The sequence below is a fragment of the Callorhinus ursinus genome, unplaced genomic scaffold (assembly GCF_003265705.2).
Source record: "Callorhinus ursinus isolate GAN/ISIS: 27379988/994484 unplaced genomic scaffold, GSC_fseal_2.0 scaffold8, whole genome shotgun sequence".
Classification (NCBI taxonomy): domain Eukaryota; kingdom Metazoa; phylum Chordata; class Mammalia; order Carnivora; family Otariidae; genus Callorhinus; species Callorhinus ursinus.
Genome location: NW_027397070.1, coordinates 32,326,331 through 32,348,564, shown reverse-complemented (window position 1 = coordinate 32,348,564; position 22,234 = coordinate 32,326,331). Strand labels below are relative to the sequence as shown.

The 22,234-nt window shown below is 40.6% G+C and overlaps 1 protein-coding gene across 1 annotated transcript in view; it reads right to left on the bottom strand.

Annotated features, from left to right (window-relative positions):
* The window catches only part of ACTR10 (actin related protein 10), a 30,293-nt gene extending 25,307 nt beyond the window's left edge, over nt 1-4,986 (bottom strand). The window contains exons 1-2 of the mRNA XM_073895275.1: nt 4,811-4,986; nt 2,430-2,502 (exon numbers count right to left, since the gene is read on the bottom strand). Coding sequence (XP_073751376.1) covers nt 2,430-2,502; nt 4,811-4,887 — 150 coding nt within the window. The 5' untranslated portion in view covers nt 4,888-4,986. The remainder of the gene's footprint in view (nt 1-2,429; nt 2,503-4,810) is intronic.
* Between the last annotated feature and the right edge of the window lie 17,248 nt (nt 4,987-22,234).

The window sequence follows — 22,234 nt, the reverse complement described above, 5'->3', positions numbered from 1 at the left end:
CCACAAGTACCTACTACATTTCTAGCTTATCCAAGGATTTGTGGGGAAAAAAAATTGTATACATCTATCTTTCTTTCATTCGTTCATTCATTCATTCATATAGGCTTCATTCATTCATACAGACTCCCTGACCAGCATTCATTCATTCATTCATATAGGCTCCCTGACCAGCACTGAGCCCAACATGGGGCTTGAACTCATGACGCTAAAAAAAAGACCTGAGTTGAGATCAAGAGCCAGCCACTCAACCAACTGAGCCACCCAGGTGCCCCCCCAAAATTTAATTTTTTTAAGTTTTTATTTAAGTAATCTCTAACCCCAACATGGGGCTCGAACTCACAATCCTGAGATCAAAAGCTGCAATGTTCTTCCGACTGTGCCAGCCAGGCGCCCCTGGAAAATTTTGAAATCAATAAAGTGATTCCCTAATCAAGCATACATTAAAAAGATTTGTGAATCAATGTATCTCTTTTTATCTTAAAGATGCATCCCATTACCAAATATAAACTGATGTACTAATCTATTTTGCTACAATATGTACTTCTATAAAACCAAATATATTTCCATTGCTAAATAAGGGAATACTATCTACATAATATGAAATTTATATTAGTTCATGTTAGACAAGAGGAGCTGAAATGATAGCAGAGTTATAACTTTCATCAAGAAGAAGAAAGTCGGGGCACCTGGGTGGCTCAGTCAGTTAAGCGGCTGCCTTCAGCTCAAGTCATGATCCCGTCCTGGGATGAAGCCCCACGTCGGGCACCATGCTCAGTGGGGGAGCCTGCTTCTCCCTCTCCCTCTGCCTGCATGTCTGCCTACTTGTGCTCTCTCTCTCTGTCAAATAAATAAAATCTTTAAAAAAAAAAAGTGGCCACACACATAGGCATCCTTTAAGATCTATTTTTCAAAAGCTTAAATGAGGGGCCCTGGGTGGCTCAGTCCATTAAGGGTCTGCTTTGGCTCAGGTGACGATCCCAGGGTCCTGGGATAGAGCCCTGTGCAGGGCTCCCTGCTCAGCAGGGAGGCTGCCCCTCCCCCTGCTTATGCGTGCGAGCTCTCTCTTTCTTGCTCTCACACACACACACACACGCTCTCTCTCAAATAAATAAAATCTTCAAAAGCTGGGGCGCCTGGGTGGCTCAGATGGTTGAGCGTCTGCCTTCGGCTCAGGTCATGATTCCAGGGTCCTGGGATTGAGCCCCACGTCGGGCTCCTGACTCAGCGGGAAGCCTGCTTCTCCTTCTTCCTCTGTCTCTCTCCCTGCTCATGCTCTCTCTCTCTCTCTCTCTCTCTGTATCTCTGTGTCTCAAATGAATAAATAAAATCTTAAAAAAAAAAATCTTCAAAAGCTTAAATGATCCTCTGTAGCAGGGGCTCCCTTCCCAAAGCAGACCCTTTCATGACTCTTTTTTGGGCTGCATTTGCTCTTGGTTCCACCTTAACAATAGCCCCACTGGCTCAGAACTGACTGCCATCTGCATTGGCTCAGCACCCACTGACCAACATTTTCAATCCATTATTCCATTTTATTTTTAATATCCCTGAGAGAGCCTCCAGCCACTCTCAGTTGCAAGCCAAAGCTATCCTAATTTTTTTTCTGAGGAATCAGTTATTACTTTTGCTAGTGCTGTAATTACAAAATTACGTGGGTTTTATAAGGTCTGCCCCACCATAAACCTACTTTTATTTGTGATGGAAAGGAGGTTTTTCAGGGGGGCGCCTGGGTGGCTCAGTCATTAAGTGTCTGCCTTCGGCTCAGGTCATGATCCCAGGGTTGTGGGATCGAGCCCCGCATCAGGCTCCCTGCTTGGCGGGAGGCCTGCTTCTCCCTCTCCCACTTCCCCTGCTTGTGTTCCCTCTCTTGCTGTGTCTCTCTCTGTCAGATAAATAAATAAAATCTTTAAAAAAAAAAAAAAAAGGAGGTTTTTCAGGAATGCAAATATTAAGTTATGGCAGAAGCATCTGTATTTGATTTTAACATGTGAATTTTATGGCATGCAAAATTATTCTTCCTATTGCTCTACAATTCCTGGTCGGTCAAATTAGCTTTGGTAGGAAACTTAAAATGAAATAAAGATTTAAAAATATTTTCTTGGGGGCGCCTGGGTGGCTCAGTCATTAAGCGTCTGCCTTGGCTCGGGTCATGATCTCAGGGTCCTGGGATCGAGTCCCGCATCGGGCTCCCTGCTCGGCGGGAGGCCTGCTTCTCCCTCTCCCACTCCCCCTGCTTGTGTTCCTGCTCTCGCTCTCTCTCTCTCTCTCTGTCAAATAAATAAATAAAATCTTTAAAAAAAAAAAATATTTTCTTGGAATACAGTCATAAGTTATATATTTAGCACTGTTCTAATCAATCTTACTTGAAGTCACATTAAAAAGTATTTTATAGTACAGCATTTGTTTTACTAAATTGTTAAAAAAGTAAATACCTTAGGCAGACCAGCTTTTTTAATCACACTAGGAATTATGCATCTTGGACCAGTTTCTCCAGCAAATCCACACCTGAAAATAAACAGAAAATTGAAACATTCAATTTACTGTAACATTCTTTCTATGTATTTGTCACAGAAACACGTTTTTCTGCATTTGTTTCAAAGCAGTGGTCACAAAAACATATGGAAACATCTCTGATGTATTCAAAGGGACAAAGAAACTAAGAAAAAGTTAATGCCATCTATATTCATAATTGTGTATTACAGGTAAAACATTGTTTCAAATTAGTGATATCGAAATAAACCAGTATATTATTTCAGACCAGTATGTACTTTTTTCAGTTTTTTTTTTTTTTTAAAGATTTTATGTATTTATTCATTAGAGAGAGAAAGAGCACACAAGCAGGGGGAGCGGCAGGCAGAGGGAGAAGCAGGCTCCCTGTTGAGCAAGGAGCCCAATGCGGAACTCGATCTCAGGACCCTGGGATCATGACCTGAGCTGAAGGCAGACGCTTACCTGACTGAGCCACCCAGGTGTTTCTGTTTTAAATTATACCTGAATTTTAGGCAACACATCTCTACAACCCTGGATTATCTGACTATGTTATAGGACTTCACTTATATAATTCATGAGTTACTCATAATTTCATCACTCTAATATTAATTTCCATATTTACGTGTTTCCTTTTGGTCTTTTTACACTATGCGTATCTGACATAATCACGATGTTCAAATGTCATGAACTTCATACAATAAGCTTCTGCCCATATTATTATAGTCTTCATTGTTATTTTAAAAATCGCATAATATTTCATCCTTAAAACAATGGTTCTCCTGGGGTGCGTGGGTGGCTCATGAGCCCAGGGTCCTGGGATTGAGCCCCGCATCCGGATCCCTGCTCTGCAGGACGCCCGCTTCTCCCTCTCCCACTCCCTCTGCTTGTGTTCCCTCTCTCACTGTGTCTGTCAAATAAATAAATAAAATCTTAAAAAAACAAGTATTTAGGTATTTGCATGTATGTTTCATGTTAGTAAAACAAAACCTTTCTAAAAATTCTGCTACAAATGATCACCATATAAGTTTAGTCTTAACATGATCTCTTATCCCGCCTAGTTTCCATTACTGCTCTTCTATTCCCAAATGGCTCTTTCCATCTTCTACTAGTTACATCTCCATGTTTACTTGCACCAATGCTCCTCAAATTCCCCAGGATGCAGCCCACTGGTTGACTTCAATTCCTTTCTTTTACTTCATAAATTCATCTTATTACCCTCCTCTTGATTTGTCAATAATCATCTTCCTGTATAGTAACTTTCTGCTCATTTCCTCATAGTCAGAGTAATTATCTTTGAGTGTCAGCCTCAAGGTATTTACTATGCTATTGAAATAAACATTTAAAATAAGAAAACATAAATAAGGGAGGATCTTGCATAGAACAGTAAGAGAATGTCATGGACCAAGAACTGTGTTTTATCCAATTCTGGAGCACCTGCGGTCCCAACACTTAAATAGGCGGTTTTGACAACTTATTCAACAAATAATTATTAAATACCTACTATATACTAGGCAGTGTTCAGATATATATAAAGATTTTCAGATGTTTCTATTTCAAATATCTATACAAGAGGCATTCTGTTATTGTCCTCTTGAGCCCAGTACAAGGGCTCACAACCTCAAGTCCAAGGACCAGGGTGATCGTCCGCTAACCTCTGAGACCGTGGTTAAATATTTTAAGGTTTGTGTATCTGTGGCTTTCTTTCGGTCGTCAAAGGGATCTATGCCATCCAAAAGATTGAAAGCCACTAGTGTTTACAAGCTGCCTCTTAAAACATGTCAAATTTCCTAATTTAAGAGTTCGGGCAGGGAGCAACAAAGGATCTCGAGTCTTCCTACAGGGCTTCACCTCTTTGTTTATGTGTTCCGTCTCTCTAATTGGACTTCCTACTCTTGTGGAGCAACGGCCCTGTCTTACATTTGAATCTCCGGTACCAACAGAGGCTCCGTTCAATAAATGTTTACGTTACAGTTCTCGGTGGCTACCTTCCTAAGCAAATAAGCCCAGGACAAGGTCTAAACCACTGCTGTCATCCCCTGCATGGATCACACCAAAGGGTCCGTTCAATCTGGGGTGACAATCGGGCGGCGGCGAAAACCATTCTCCCGAAGCCTCCTGGACCTCTCCAGGAGTCAGAACCAGATCCTCGGGACTCGTATAGCCCATGTTGAAAATAAATAATAAGGGCCGTAATTTGCGGAGGTGCTGGAGAAAAAATGGAGATGTGGCAAACTGCCCCGTGAGCCTGGGAAGAGGACCCGGGCCGGGCCTCGACCACCGCCCTCCCCTCAGGACGACCGCAGTCAGCGCCGTCGCCACTCACTTGGTAAAAGCCTCTCCCAGGTCTATCACGACTGCCGTTTTCTCCCCGCCGCTCCCTAGGCCTTCATACAGCGGCATGGTAATAAAGACCACCGTAAGAAGGTGAGCTCCGGTGCAGGCCCCACAAGTTTCTGCTCTCAGAGGGGCGGAGCCGGGGCGACGGCGCGTGGGCGTGGCGACGGCGGGGGCCTCGAGTGGCCGCGGCACGCCGGGCCCGGGCTGTTCCCGGCTGTGCCTCACTCCACGTCGGATTCAAATCCTTGCAGGCGTCTTCGTATCCGGTACTAAGGGAGAAGAGACACGGGCGGCCGCGGATCGGGGTGCGGGGCGGGCTAAAGGGCAGAAGCGATCAGGCGCGCCGGGCGCCCCGACTGGGGCGGAGCCAACCGGGTCCTTCCCGCTGGTCACGCCCTCACATAGCGCCGGGGGCGGAGGCTTCCACTGCGGGGTTGCTCGTAGTCTCTGGTCTTCAGGTGGAGGCCAGTGAACACAGATAAAAGTCTCAAAACGGTTTTGTGTAGTCTTGGGGCGAAATTTGTTGTGCCAGGTGTTTTGCCTATCATTTATGCTTCACAGGAAATACTGACAATAAGTGTTATTTTCTTACCTGTGCGAACTGAAGCTCGGAGAGTTTAAATAACTTTTTTGGGGGGTCATTCCAGTGAAAGTTTTAATTTTAATCCAAAAGGAAGCAGTGAAAGTGGTATTTGCGAATCTTTGGAGGAACAGACGGGGTGGTTTAAGGAAGGAACATTGATCCAGGGGTTTCTGTTTACTCTAAAACTGAGAACCTGTGTAATCCGAGAAAAGTTAGTAAATCTTTCTGTGCCAGTATGGGCACACAATCGGGATTATATAACATGGACTGTTTACAAGTTTATCATTTCACTGCTCTACTTTTCTTCTGCTGAAGTTGCCCATGGATACGGGAGTTTGTGGGATAATTCGCTACCTGGTCTCTATAACTATAGGAAGAGGACTGACTTGTTCCTCCCCAGTATGTCTTCCTTACTTGTGTGGATAAGGTCTTTCCATAATAGAGTTAAGGCTGTACAATGCAAGAAGTTAGAGAATGTAATTCACTGTAGAGTTTATTCATCAGTGATCTTCCTGAAAGCAAATTGCCGGAAGTAAGAGGATGAAGTTGGAATTGTGATGAGGAACGAAGCTTTAAAAAGAGTGGAAAAGGATGAAGCATTTGGCTTAACAGGGTTAGAGTAAATAGGACCCTTCACTCAGGTTCCAATTCTGTTTCTTCTGCCACCTTCTGTCAAGTTTCTACCACTTCTGCTTATCCATTTTCTGTAAACGTCACTGCTACTTCACAAGGTATTTGTGAGGATCAATTGAAATTATAGTTATGGAACAATTTTGAAACTAGTAAGGTTTATCACCCATCCTGTGTTTTCCATGACTGTTCACCAACTGTCTTAATTTCCTAGGGATGCCATAACAGAGTACTATAAACTGGGTGGCTTAAAACAGGAGAAATTTATTCTCAGAGTTCTGGAAGCTGGAAGTCCTGGATTAAGACCATGGCAAAGTCATGCTCTCTCTGAAAGTTCTTGGACAGGATCCTTCCTTGCCTCTTACTAGCTTCTGATGGTTGCCAACAGTCCTTGGTGTTCCTTGGTTCCTAGGTGTATCACAACAACCTCTGTCTCTGTGGCCTTCTGGACTTCTTCCCTGCATTTCTGTGTCTTCATGTAGCGGGCTCTTCCCCGTGTTTTCATATCATTTTCCTTCTGTGCATCTCTTATAGGATGTGTCCGAATTTCCCTCTTAGAGGAATACCAGTCATTGGATTAAGGCCCTAATCCTAACCCAATTTAACTTGGTTATATCTGCAAAGACCCTAATTCCAAATAAGGTTTCCAGTTGACAAGAATTTGGGGGGAGATACTATTCAGCCCAGCACACCAGCTAAATGTTAGTGATCTCCATGGTTCTGCCCTTACACCTCTTCTTACTGTATACCATTTTCCTTTGACAGTCTCCTCCACTCCCGTACAGACAGCTAGACTCATGTTCGTTGAGTTCTTTTTGCTCGCTCTTTGCCCTCACGATAACTTTGTGTGGTAAGTATTATTATCTCCATTTTACAAATGAGGATATTGAGGACTGAAGAGGTTAAATACTGTGCCCACGCCCTCTCAGCTGGAGGGGCAGAGCAGGGATTCAGACTCAGTCTGACTCCAGAGCCAAAACTACACTGCATAATTATAAAGTCGTTACGCATTAATTCAAATAATTATAATTTATCATAGAATTGTGCAATCTTAGTATATGAAGTAACCTAAGAAGTTTTCAAACCTAAAGTCCAACCTAATACAAGACTTTCCTGTCCATCTGTGATGAGAGTTTTCTCCCCAGATGTTTACACTGGTGAACAGAGGCCTCATAACTCGTTGGGATCTACAAGGGACTGAACATGCATTTGGAAATACAACTAGGAGTTTAAAAAAGAGCAAAATGCTATTAGGATAATCATTTTAAAGAAATCCAACTCGGGGTGCCTGGGTGGCACAGTTGGTTATGCGTTCGACTCTTGGTTTCATCTCAGGTCCTGGTCTCAGGATCTTGAGATCAAGCCCTGCCTCAGGCTCCATGCTCAGCATGGAGTTTGCTTAAGACTCCCTCTCCCTCTGCCCCACCTCTAAAATAAAAATAAATGAATAAGCCTTTAAAAATAAAGAAAGAAGATGAACTTTTCCAGCAGCTTGGTATAATGGACCAGAGTTGAGTCCTAGCTCTGTTAGCTGACTGACCTTGGGAAACTCCATTAACCTCTGGTCCTCAGTTTCCTCATTTGTAAAATGAAGAAGATGTACAAGCAATAATAATCAAAACTAGGTTGAACTGGGATCTGTATCCCTTGAGCCCACATTCCATAGTCTCCCCTGCTCTCCCTGCTTCTTTTCCCTAAGCCCAGCATTCCTGTTCTTCTGACCATTCCTCATTTTTGTAGTTTTCAGGCCACTTATGAGCCCATTTACCCACTTCTGGAATTTTCCCATTTTGTTAATGTGCCCCATAAATTATACAACACTCAAGATATGTCTGAAGAGTTCAAAGCATAACAGGGCTCAACTGTCTTTCTCCAGCTGCTGTGCTTTATTATTTTGTAACAGTGGGTTTCTGTGTTTTATTTCCAGTCATGCCATACTGTTGATTCAGTTGTCTCTCACCTTGGAAATAAAAACCTAATGTGTACTGAAATTTGGAGCTTTATACCTCTTTATGTTAAATTTGATTTGGCTAGTTTGGGTCCATCTTTCCATATCATTAAAAAACAAAAATCCAGGTCTTTTTGAATCAAGAGTCTGGCATCAAACATATTAAATAGAGTGCCACCCCCAAGCTTGAGAAGCATGCTTTCAAGTTTTTCACTCCTTTACTTACTGATGGCATATTATATGCTAGATCCAGAAACTACAAGAATAGGAAGGAATGGTCTCTAATCACAGATTATACTGGGGAGATGGATATATAAAGTAGTTAACTATGAGTCTGGAAATATATAGAAAGTATTAAAGGAGAATGGAGGAAGGGAACCAATCAATTGCCTATGGAATGGTTGGAACTGCTGCAGGGAGGTATCCATTCATCCATTCTTGAATTCAAGCTGATGCTCTGTTAGGTACTGGAAGTACAAACATAAAACAAAATTCCTAGCTTCAGGAGCTTATAGTCACATTTACTGACAAACTTTTTAAAACTATTGGTAAAAGCTAATGCTTGGATGATCATGGTGCTTTAAAGGCAGAGACCAAGGAACTACTTGAAAATTTTCAGGGAAGGTGGGACACACTACATGAACTCTCTAGAAGCCTAGAGGCAGTTTTCCAGTTGAGCTACAGAAAGGGCATTGCAGGTTGAGACAACTGCATGTGGCAAGAGTTTATAAGAAATTTGCTAAGGCTAGAGGGGTAGCTGTCAATTGGCAAGATGTGGTGGGTCCAAATCATTAAGCCCCTTACTGATATGCGGGAGAGTTTGGACCTTATGCCATAATTATTAGTCACCATTCAAAATATGTTAAGCAAGGGAAAGACAATATATTTGTGTTCAATTTGATCAATTTGTGTTCACTTCTTCCCCCACCCCACCCCCGCCCGGAGGGGCGGGGGAGGGGCAGATGGAGAGAGAATCCTCAAGCCAACTTCCTGCTGAGCGGGGAGCCTGATGATGCAGGGCTAGATCCCAGGACCCCGAGATCATGACCTGAGCCAAAATCATGAATCGGATCCTCAACCAATTGAGCCCCCAGGTGACCCTGTGTTCGCTTCTTTTAAACTGGCATAGACCAGGGTGAAATGGAGGGGATTGAAATTGGTGGTGAGAAACCAATTTGCAAGCTATTGCGAGTCCATGAGAGAAATGACGACCATTAATTAGCAAATAATATATATATGCAACAAATTACCTTTAAAATGTTCCCCATGTGGGAGAATACAGAATTTGTATTTAATAACAATAAAATTGCAATAAGGCATTGATTACAATTCAGAGCTGTTTTTTCAGAACTGTGTTTGAAAACATGGTCAGAATGGCTTTATAGTTCCAATTGCATTAGTGCCTCAAAATAAATTAGTTTTTTCTAATGTACAAGACTTAATAGAATTGCAACTGTCATAAGGCAGCTTTATTTTTCAATTCTTTCTGCAGGTTATGTCACCAAAATGGAGATAATAACTAGCTCTTGAACCCATATTGATAAACTGTTCACTCTTAGTCATAAAAGTCCTCTTCAAAGCTAACAATTACTTACTTCAGGAATAATTTTGGGTCCAGAGTGGCTGGGAAGGTGACCTAATCTTAGGTTTTTGAATGCACTGTAACAGTTCTTCAGTTTTCTTTTTTTTTTTTTTTAAGATTTTATTTATTTATTTGACAGAGAGAGACAGCGAGAGAGGGAACACAAGCAGGGGGAGTGGGAGAGGGAGAAGCAGGCTTCCCGTGGAGCAGGGAGCCCAATGTGGGGCTCGATCCCAGGACCCTGAGATCACGACCTGAGCCGAAGGCAGTCGCTCAACCAACTGAGCCACCCAGGCGCCCCCAAGAAGTTTTCATTAGAACCAATGACTCAAGTAGTTGCCTTTATAGCTAGAAATCTGGAAGTCTCCTAGCCCCTTCTCATTCAATCTTTTCCTATCCTAATCATTTGCAAAGTTCTATAGTATAGTATAAACCTTTTAGCTTTTCTATTCCTACTTTGTAATCAGGATTATAACAATACCTGCTTAATTGGTCTGTCTGCCCTCTCCACAGCCCATTGTCTGTACTGCAGGAAGAGTAAGCACTCTAAAGTGCAAATACAGGGAGGTGCCTGAATGGCTCAGTTGGTTAAGGGTCTGCCTTCAGCTCAGGTCACGATCCCAGGGTCCTGGGACCGAGCTCAGCGGGGAGCCTGTTTCTCCCTCTCCCTCTGCCCCTCCCCCCAATCTTTCTCCCCCACACTTTCTCTCTCTCTCTCTCTCTCTCTCTCAAATAAATAAATAAAATCTTTACAGAAATAAAATGCAGATACAATCATAACACTCTGCTTCAAATCTTTCAATGACATTCTGCAGTTTTCAGATAAAGCAGTAGCTATATCAACCTACCAGTAGTTTCCCAAATATATCCTGCTGCTTCACACTTCCCATATTGTGCCTAGAAGGCCTTCCTTGTCTAGCATCTTCGTTCTTTGTCTTTCCAAAACTTTGCTGAACTATCGCCTCCTCTGAAAAGCTCTTCCTGACCCCTGGTCTCTCAGTCTATTTAGATCTTCTTTATCTGGGCCTCCATGGCATTCTGTGCACATTGTAGCACATGAAAATATTTTTGTGTTTAGCTTGAAGTTGTATCCCTAGTGCCTAACAGAGCGTCTGGCAGGTAGTAGGTTCTGAATAAATAATCAATAAGTAACTAACACTTGTTACTGTAATCTCTTATTTACTGTGCCTTTACCCTGAGAGCAGGGATTTTGTAGACCAGCGCCTAGTTAGAACTGAGTATGGAGTAGGCTCTGGCAGTTTGGGGGATTTTGTTTGTTTGTTTGTTTGTTTAGAGAGGGAGAGAAAGACAGGGTGGAGGGAGGGGCAGAGGGAGAGAGAGAATCTGGAGCAGACTCCGTGCTAAGTGCAGAGCCCAACACAGGGCTTGATTCCAGGACCCTGAGATCATGACCTGAGCCAAAATCAAGAGTCGGACACTTAACTGACTGAGCCACCCAGGCATCCCAACTTTGGTAGTTTTTTGAATGGATGACAATGGTATGGAAAGATGGCCAGCTAACCTGCTCCCAGCTCACATTGTAGCCAGTTGGCAAGGCACATATGAAATTGCTTTAGACTTTGTATGTAGCTATCCATCTGTGTGATTAACCACATAGTCCTTTTGAAGCTGACCTCTCAACGAATATTTCATGCCACGTTTCATGAATGTTCATGACACATTGTAATAAAACTTCAAAAAATGAACCAGAGCTCACAATGAGCTGGAATTATGGTGTGTGTCCTCTTTTGGGAAAGAGAAGTAGTTCACTAGAGAATAGTATCAGGAACCGTTTTAAGGTCAGACCATATTTGGGCTGATTTATCACACTCTTCATTTTTGCAGAGCTACATAATGAAAATTTATTGCTAACTATAAGGTATGGCAAGATCTTGAGCTATCAATCACAGAATCCATTACTCACAGAATATTTAAACTTATAAAGGCAGAGAACATGGACTAAAATATTTAATAAAGATTTTAATATACCATACATTAAGCATAAATATATGTGTTTGTTGAACTAGCATCCTATTTCATTAATATTCTACTATAAATTATTTCATGCTGCGCCTACACATGGTAGAACAAAAATGGAAGTTTTCTGGTTTCTTCATATTCTTACCTCAAGCCAGGGTCAGGGTTGGAATAGAGCCTAATTTGGAGTTTTTTGTATTGCTGCTAAAATGAGAAAATGAAGCTTTTTTTAAAGTATTTTTTTCTGTTAGTTTCAAACAGAAAAGTTTAACGTTAATTTAAAAACTACTGGTAGGTTGATATAGCTACTGTTTTATCTGAAAAGTTAAAGTTAATTCTATCTGAGAAGATAGAATACATAGGAATGGCTGGATATAGACCTGATTTGAAAAAAAAATAGGTTTACAATACAATGACTTAAGAGTGTCTTTTGTGGGGTGCCTGGGTGGCTCAGTCGGTTAAGCGTCTGCCTTCGGCTCAGGTCATGATCCCAGGGTCCTGGGATCGAGCCCCACGTCGGGCTCCCTGCTCAGCGGGAAGCCTGCTTCTCCCTCCCCCACTCCCCCTGCTTGTGTTCCCTCTCTCGCTGTGTCTCTCTCTGTCAAATAAATAAATAAAATCTTTAAAAAAAAAAAAAAAGAGTGTCTATTTGTTACAGTTATACTACTCTAAGTATTTGTTTACATTCACGGCAGTGATGGAAGGAACTTTATTCCTTAGGTAGCTGATCCATGCATAATAGCATTATGGTTTTGTTGAGGCATCAGTAAGAAATAATAATGCTGATGAAAAAAGCTATTTGGGGGGAATTTTGATAAGTTATACATTTTTATTATAGAAAATTCCTCTTTTATTAACAATAGCTATGATTTTTTGATTATCCACTCCATGCAGGCACAGTGCTAAATCCATTATCTCATTTTATCCTCACAAATCCTCATTAGTCAACAAATGAAAAATAATTCTTGCTCAGAGAGGTGAAGTAACTTGTATACGTTCATACCACTTGTATGCGATAAAACCTGGAATTGCTTTTTCTATTGCCCCCACTGCATTTTGAGAAAGATGACAGCCAAATTATAAATGTGGACATCAGGCACGCCTAAAGGGAAAAAAATCCAGAGCCAAAACATTTAAAGAAATGTGACAAGATGCCTCTAAAATTAAACAGTGCATTGAAGGGTGTGATTTGTTCAGCTACAGAGAAACTATTCCCAGACAGTCTAGATGATGTCTCTAATCAATATGCTAGGCGAGCGAAAGATATTCCATTTTTTGAAAAAGCTCCCACACATTTTAGCTGAAAATAGTTAGTCATTTCATAACCAAAGGGGGAGAGTAATCCTTTAACGTCCATATGGCATACGTTTTGTGAGCTTATTTTTGCATTCCCTTCAGTTTGTTAAGCCCCAGCCCGACAGGCTCCCTTGGCAATGAGAAGAAACACTACCATGTGTGTTCCACGAGGACACGCGCAAAGCGCCTCTTTTCCAGGTCCTTATCTGACAGAGCTCGTTTTGCCATCTGGGCTTATTGCTTGAAGTTATAAATTCAAATACCAGGAACAATGACTGGAAATTTTATATGCAGCATGTATTGTTAAAATATTCGAAATGCCATTGTGGTATGGTGGTTATGTTATTAACAAAAGAATTCTCTTGTAGAGTTGCAGGATACAATATTTACGGATAAAATTATATGATGCCTGAGATTTGCTACAAAGTAATATGAGGAGGGGCAGATTTAATTTGTGGATGGGGCAGATAAGCCATGGGTTGATAGTTTTGGGGCCTGTGTAATGGCTATTTGGGTTTCTTTTTCACACTACTTTATCTACTTTTGCATATTAAAACATAAAAGTTTTTGTAAAAACCCTAAACAATACAAGATTAAATCACCTCTTGGGATATGTATTCATTTTATGATAGTTCTTACCTTCAAGGACACCATTTAGGCTGTACATACAGTTCTCCAAGTATGTTCTGAGAGGGTGGCTGCTTGTCCATGGGCATCAGTGCATATGGACAATATTTACATCAGGATCACATTTTTATTCTCATTTTGGCATTTGATACTTCGATGTAATTTTTCTCATTGGGTGTCCCCCAAAATAGCATCATTCTTCTCACTATTTCCTGGGAGGTTTATTGTGGTGGTCATCATTGTCATTGTCATTATTTTGTGGTACTGTGGTTTTATAGTGGCAACAATTTGGGAGCATGTGAGTACATTTTTTGTGGCGTGTGGCAGGCATATGTCTTGTCAAAGTTGTCTATGGTTTAGAAATATTTATGATGCACTGGTCTAGTGATTGGGTCTAATTATAATGTCTTTGTCCTCACTAATCACCGAGAAATCACTTTATACTTCACCAAAAAAATTGGCAAAGCCTAGCTTCACACCCCTAGAGAAAATGATATACCAGACTGTCTAAAGTTGTCAGTAGGCATATTGATAACACAGAGAGAAAATTGTCGGTCTATACTCTGTCATTCAAGGGCAAAGGTAGAAGCAAAAGCAAAGTGGCATGTCAACTATTCTTAAATTAAAAAAAGTCAAACCAAAACAAACAAACAAAGCAAAAGTGACATATATCCATCAACTGGTGAATAGATAAACAAAGTGTGGTATAGTGATATAGTGGAGTATATTCAGCAATAAAAAGGAATAAACCACCGATACATGCTACAACATGGATGAACCTAATAGTCATTACACTGAGTGAAAGAAAATAGTCATTACCCCACCACTCCTCTTGTTCACTCTCTCTCTTCTCTCAAATAAATAAGTAAAGTCTTTAAAAAAAAAAAAGGAAAAGAAATACATCTGCATGACTTTCTTCTTTTTTTTTTTAAGATTTTATTTATTTATTTTACAGGGAGAGACACGGCGAGAGTGGGAACACAAGCAGGGGAGTGGGAGAGGGAGAAGCAGGCTCCCCACCGAGCAGGGAGCTGGACGCGGGGCTCGATACCAGGACCCTGGGATCATGACCTGAGATGAAGGCAGACGCTTAACGACTGAGCCACCCAGGCGCCCCTGTATGATTTATTTTATATGAAATATCCAGAAAAGATGAAAATATAGAGATAAAAAAATAGATTAGTTATTTCCCAGGGCTGAAGTGGGACCAGGGATTAATTGTAAATGAGCATTAGGGATTTTATTGGGGTGATAAAGATATTCTAAAACTGGACTCTGGTGATGATTGCATAATTTGATAAACTTAATAAATTTACTAGAAATCATGTAAGTGTATACTTAAAACTGGTGAATTTTAGGGTATGTAAATTATACCTCTACTGAGGACTTGGTTTTCACTGTACATTTGACATTGCTGAACATGAGCGATGTGGTAAGTTATCAAAGCTGTTGAATGGGATGGCCTCTGGAGAAGGCTTGCTTGTCACCTCTTACAACATTACAAATGCCTGTTCTCCATCTGATTTGGAACTCCAGCACCAAGAAGTTTTGTACCAGAGATTGTGGGTGGGTGGTGAATGTCTCTTAGAAATAACATCTGCCCCTGGGTGGCTCAGTCTGTTAAGCGTCTGCCTTCTCTTTAGGTCATGATCTCAGGGTCCTGGGATCAAGCTCCACTTGGGGCTCCCTGCTCAGCCAGGAGTCTGCTTCTCCTTCTCCCTCTCCACCCCCACCACCCCTCTTGTTCACTCTCTCTTCTCTCAAATAAATAAATAATGTCTTTAAAAAAAAAAAGGAAAAGAAATACATCTGCATGGCTTTCTACTTATCACAGGGGAAAAGTCTTCCCTTTTTTCATCCAAAACTAATCCCTCCAGTTGGACTCTGGACTTCATTCCCTACTCCTCCTGGGGGTGTCTTGTTTCCTCAATTACCTACCTAGTTTTCTTTCCCATCAGCTTCTTTCCAAAAAGGCTAAGTCTTCCCTCAACCTATCTTTTCCTCTAGCAACTACCCTATCTCTTTCCTTTCCTTCTCAACTAACCTTATAGAAAGACTCATCTGTTTTTGTTTCATCTTCCTTAGTTTCCATCAATCCATAACCCACTATAATCTTGATTTTGCCACTTGACCAAAATTGCTCATGCCTGACACATCAGTAATTTCATTGGTTCCTGAATCCAATGGACACATCTCAGTTTTAACCTATATGACCTCTCTGTACGTTTTCAAACTCTTTGACTCTTCTCACTTGAAACTTTCTTTTCCCTTTAGCTTCTACAATGATACCCTGTTTTGGTTTATAATATTTTATGAATATTTCTCTGGAGTCTTCCACTACTCTATCTCTTAATATATATTATCCATCATTTTGTCCTTGGCTAACTTCTCTTCTCACCTCTACACACTTCCCCTTGAGTTATCTCATCCTCTTCCATGGTTTCATGGGCCATGTTATATTCATGGCCATCCACCCACTCCCTGACAATCTATTCCTCCAGCTCGGATCTATTCCCTGAGTTTAAAACCTACATTATCCAACTCCCTACTGACTGATTCTTTGTAGTGGTCTCGCAACTGTCTTAAATTCAGTATGTCCAAATCTTAACTACTTACAATTCATTGAAAAGTGGCCCTATGGCCCACATTTCTTATCATTCTGAAAGACCTCCTTCCAGGAGCCCAAGCCAGAAACCTAAATAGTCATTCTCAACTCCTCCTTCCCTTTTACTTCCCATATTGAACCAGTCATGAAGTCCTGTGATTTCTTTTCTTGTATATCTCAGGTCTGTTACCTCCTCTCTCTCCTTGCTACTACATTAGGTCACACCTTCATCACCTTTCTCTTTCACTGTCTAACTTTGCTTGTATTATAACACATCATGGTAGCCACAGAAGGATTCTGTGGGTTCTGTGCACTGTCACTTGGGACTTTCTGATCAGTAAATCCCTAAGAGGGAAATTTAGTGAATTCTGTCTTTGCAGAGTTCAGGGGTCGGATAGATGCAGGACTTGGAGAAAGCGTCAAAGATGGCTTTAGCTAAGTTGCCCCATTGGCAGTGTAGCTCCTAGCAGAAGTATAGCGGCTATCCACATCAGTCATCAGCAGCAGTGTCTTAGGCACAAGAACAGGGAGAGTTCATTTAAGGACAAGAGTAACATGTACCCTAATGAGACCCAGCACTCTATCACCTTGCAAAGAGAGTATCACCTGGCAAGAATGAAGTGCTTATTGATCTTGTTCTTCTGGTAGTAGCCTCATCTCAAAGAAATTAAAGTAGCTTGGTCAGAATGATGGCACCATGGATAGTAGTTTGAATTTCTTGGGGCATTTGGACTGCCACATCAACCCAGTGGCCACAGACAACTTCAGCCTGAGTCCTTGAGTGCTCTGGGTCTCTTTCAGAATGGACAAGGTCTTCAGGGCCTAGAGGGATTGCCCTGGAAAGGAGTAAAAAAAAAATCTCAGACTCCTTGGTGGACAAGGCAAAGAGATCTCCTCCAGGGAAGTAACCTCTGTCCCTTGAGCAGCTTGAATACCAGTATCACTCCTGTCTTAGGCCTCCAGCGTCCTGGTCATCACTGCCAAAGGCTTCTGTAAACTGCCCCAGCCCCCAGAGTCCTTCCCAGAGCCTCAGGGCCCAACCAAAGGCCCAGTGTCCTCATCTGCCATTTGGTGTGTTCTCTAAAAATCCAAATCACTCATCATTTCTTTCCTACGTTATTGGAACTGCTTCTACACTAATTTTTCTGCCTTAAATATTGTCCTGTCCCTTCACATTTCTCACTTCATTTTATTTCTTCACAGTGCTGCCCAAGAGATCTTTCTAAACCATGACCCTGATCATATCTTCTTCCTGCTTAAAACCCATAACCATTAAGATGAATTCCAGATTAGTTAGTATAGCAGACAAAATCCCTGAGGACCTGATCCCTGCTCATCTCTCCCTGGCTTTGTCTTCCCCCATTCCAGTCTTAGAACTATGCCAACCATGCTGAACGATGAGCAACCATGTTGTGTTTTTTCAGTTTGCTACTATGTCTTTGTACACTGCCCCCTCTCCCTATCTGGACTGCCTTCAACCTTCAGGATTTAGTCCAGACATTCCCTTCGCTGGGAAGTCTTCCCTGGCCCTTTCTTTGGGTTCCTTTAGTCTTCGGTACCAACCTCTTATTACATTGTCTTGTAATTTTCCCTTTTTCTTGTTGATCTACCTTTGGATTGCAAAACCTTTGGGTCTGAGGATAGTGTTTTAACTTTGTATTCCCAGACTTAAACATACAAAGTATTCATATTCACTAAATGGATTTTTTAAAAATGAATCGATGCATAGAATAATGAAGGAAGGAAGGATATGACGAATGAATAAAATAGAGCCTGTAAGTTTTTCCCTTGACTTTTAACAGAGCAGAAAGACAAGCCAACTTACTTTCAGAGGAGAGGTCCAGACTTGTTGCTCTAAATGACTACTGCATAGTACATAAAATGTCTACAGAGAAGGAAATTACGTGAAGGTTTAACCTAGTAAACTCAAAGAGAGCAAGTTCCCTTGATCGTTTATTTGTTCTGACCTTTAATGTGACTTTATTGTTTATAAAAACAATCAGCATCTAGTTTCAGACTTCCTAGACATAAATACTTTGATTTGGGAATTATTACTTCCTCTTGCATATGAGAAAAGGAAATCAGTAAGAAAACAAACAAGAAATGGGTCATTTCAGGGGCGCCTGGCTACCTTAGTCGGTGGAGCATGTAACTCTTGATCTCCAGGGTCATAAGTTTGAGCCCCACGTTGGACGTAGAGATTACTTAAAGATAAATTAATCAATTAATTAAAAAAAAGAAGTGGATTATTTCAATGGGTATCCTGTTGAATTCAATATCTATCTTTCTTTCTTTCTTTCTTTCTTTCTTTCTTTCTTTCTTTCTTTCTTTCTTTCTTTTTCTTTCATGCTACCCACTTCTTCTTGGCTGCATTCTTTTGCATTTACCCATCAATGTACACCACTGTGCAAATATATCATTGAGCATACCATCCTGGGGTAGCACTTCTTTCCAATTCTATCAGTTAATTATGACTCAGTGTTTGTTTCTAGTTTGGTAAACAGGACATGAAAAAATGTCAAACTAAAGTTGGCAGATGTTTTGCTTTTGAGATAAAAAACAACTCCCCCCACCCAAGTATAATTTGATTTTTCTGGAAAACTTCAAACATGTTTTGTAGTTTTAAACAATATTCAAGCATTTTAAATACATATATCTTATTAAGTTTTTTCCTTGGCGAAACATTCATATTGTATAGAAGTATTTCAATTAAAATGTGCCCTCTCCCCATACACACACACACACGTTATTTTACACAAATGTGATCATTGGTCCTAAAAGTTTTTTTTTTCACTTAACATACTTTTGATGTCTAAGCCTGTACATATAATCTCACCTCTCTTTAATAGCTATAGTTTTAACAGTTTTCCATGGATGTATTTTTTTTTTTAAGAAGAGTCCTTTTGGTGAACTTTAGGTTATTTTTAGTTTTCCACTATTATCCAAAGCTACAGTGAACATCCTTGAAAAAATATATGTAATCTTTGGTACTTGGGCAAGTGTATCTATAAGATCAATTTTTAGAAATGGAATTGCTAGGTCAAAGGATATAAATATACGTATATATCCTTTATATATATATATATTTAAAGATTTTATTTATTTAACAGAGAGAGACACAGCAAGAGAGGGAACACAAGCAGGGGGAGTAGGAGAGGGAGAAGCAGGCTTCCCGCGGAGCAGGGAGCCTGATGCAGGGCTCAATCCCAGGAACCTGGGACCATGACCTGAGCCAAAGGCAGATGCTTAACAACGGAGCCACCCAGGCTTCCCTGCATTACTATTTTAATGTAACTTTCTGTAACTATAAGTGGGGCTAAATACCTCTTCATGTGGTTATTTTAGATTGCCTACTTATGTTCTTCATCCATTATTCCATAGAGTTGATTGCCTTCTTATTAGTGGCAACACCAGAGTTCCTGCATAGGAAAAGCTTAAGATAAGCAACCTTGCTGGAAAGGTTAAAGCTAAGGACCTTGCCTTGAAATTGTGATTGTACAGGGGCGCCTGGGTGGCTCAGTTGGTTAAGCAACTGCCTTCGGCTCAGGTCATGATCCCAGGGTCCTGGGATCGAGCCCTGAATCGAGCCCTGAATCGAGCCCTGAATCGAGCCCTGAATCGAGCCCTGAATCGAGCCCTGAATCGAGCCCTGAATCGAGCTCCCCGCTCAGCGGGAAGCCAGCTTCTCCCTCTCCCACTCCCCCTGCTTGTGTTCCCTCTCTCTGTCTCTCTCCCTCTCTGTCAATTAAATAAATAAAATCTTTAAAAAAAAATTGTGATTGCATAGTACTTTACCTAAGGTTTCGAAAAAGTCAATTGTCCTTATCAAAGAATGTAGGGCAAGTAATGGAAATAGCCTCCCCATCTCCCAGTCCCTCCTTGATTTCATCACAGCTTTTATTTTTATAAGAGCTCTTTGTTTATTAAATAAATAAGTATTTTATACTATGTTTGTTGGGAATATTTTTCCTGGTTCTTTCAACTCTATTTAGAGTAATGTTTACCCTTTAGAATTTAATTTTTTTTTAAAGGGTATTTTTTTTCAAAGATTTTATTTATTTATTTGAGAGAGAGAGAATGAGCGACAGAGAGCATGAGAGGGAGGAGAGTCAGAGGGAGAAGCAGACTCCCTGCCGAGCAGGGAGCCCAATGCGGGACTTGATCCTGGGACTCCAGGATTATGACCTGAGCCGAAGGCAGTCGCTTAACCAACTGAGCCCACCCAGGCACCCTAGAATTTAAATTTTTTATATGAAATATTTTATCATTTATTTATGGCTTCTGAAATAACTGTCATATTTAGAAAATACTTCCAAGATGCAAGACTATAAAAAAGTTTACCCATTTTTTTCTGGTACATTTATGTTGTCATATATTTATGTTTAAATTTCTGATCTACCTGGGATATATTTTTGGCAAGAAAGAATACAGAGATCCAGCTTTAAAAAAATAATTTGCTGTTTGTCTCATATAGTTATGATTTTAAAAAATGTTACTTCTAAAACTCAGTCACAATCTAGAGGAAAATAAACACATGGGCTTCATTTTCTTGTAATTCTAAGAACTTGTTCCTATTGCTTTACAATATTTCAATGAAGATACTCTTTTCCCTGTGTTTATTCTGGTTCAGAATACATCTTAATGCAAATTAAATGCTGTTAAAATAAAGTGATCTCAGGAGAGAACAAAATATAAATGGCTAGATAAATACATACAATTAATTCGACATAAAGTTGACTTTATTGTCATCAATACAAGACAATTCTTTGAGAGTAATTTCTATTATTTTTTATGTGCCACTCAGCAAACTTGCCCCGAAGAATATATTATCTAACTGTTAAGGATATTTAGGTGATTTCTTATTGTTCTCTGTTTAAAAATTTAAAACAATGTTTATTAAAGCATACTATTCTTTTTTTTTTAAGATTTTATTTATTTATTTGGCAGAGAGACAGATAGGGAGAGCAGGAACACAAGCAGGGGGAATGGGAGAGGGAGAAGCAGGCTTCCTGCTGAGCAGGGAGCCCAACACGGGGCTCCATCCCAGGACATGACCTGAGCCAAAGGCAGATGCTTAACAACTGAGCCACCCAAGTGCCCCAAAAGCATACTATTCTTAAAGGCAGAGAATATGTTTTATTCAACATCATACTGGTACAGAATAAATAATTTTTGAATAAGTAGATGCATGTCAAACTGTGGAGTGTATAAAAGGTATATTGGTGATCATTAAAATTTGAGATTAAGACTTTTTAAAAAGGGAAGTAGATTTCATCCTGTGAATGGGGATTTTCTTCTATAGGTTTCTTTTCTTGTATTAAGGAAGAAAAAAGAAACCTAAGTCATATTCATGTCCAGAGTTTAAATACTGAGCATATTGTAATTCCAAATATATCAGGAGTCAAAACATAATATTGTATTTTGATACAAAAGAACTCAACTGGAAAAATATTCTCATTTATTAAAAGGATCACAAGTAAAATAGATTAGCCAAGCCAGCATAAAGGTCTGAGACCTGATCACCTGAAGTTTCTTTTTATTTATTTATTTATTTATTTATTTATTTATTTTATTTATTTATTTAATTTATTTATTAAAGATTTTGTTTATTTATTTGACAGAGAGAGACACAGTGAGAGAGGGAACACAAGTAAGGGGAGTGGGAGAGGGAGAAGCAGGCTTCCCGCTGAGCAGGGAGCCCGATGCGGGACTAGATCCCAGGACCCTGGGATCATGACCTGAGTCAAAGGCAGACGCTTAATGACTGAGCCACCCAGGCGCCACCTCACCTGAAGCCTCTGAGTGTGACATTAGATATTCCCCACAGAACGAGGCCCTACAATTTTACCCAACTCCCTGGCGCCCCTCTCCAGCTGGAAAGATGGGGCAAATCCATGACTTGGTTTAGGATGCTTTATTCATACCACTTGCATTTTAAGCTGCATCCAACCAGGGGAAAGCATGACTTGGTGATCTTCTATTCTGGGACTTGGAGCAGGAAGTTGGTTGATGGATGTCATTTTTATATTTCCTTTATCATCCCCTCACACCATAAATGGAATTTCTTTTTTCTCTTTTTTTAAGTGCATGAATTTAGTAAGGGCTTGATTTAGTTTGATCGTGCCGATGGGCTTGGGAAACTACAACAGGCTGTAATTTTTT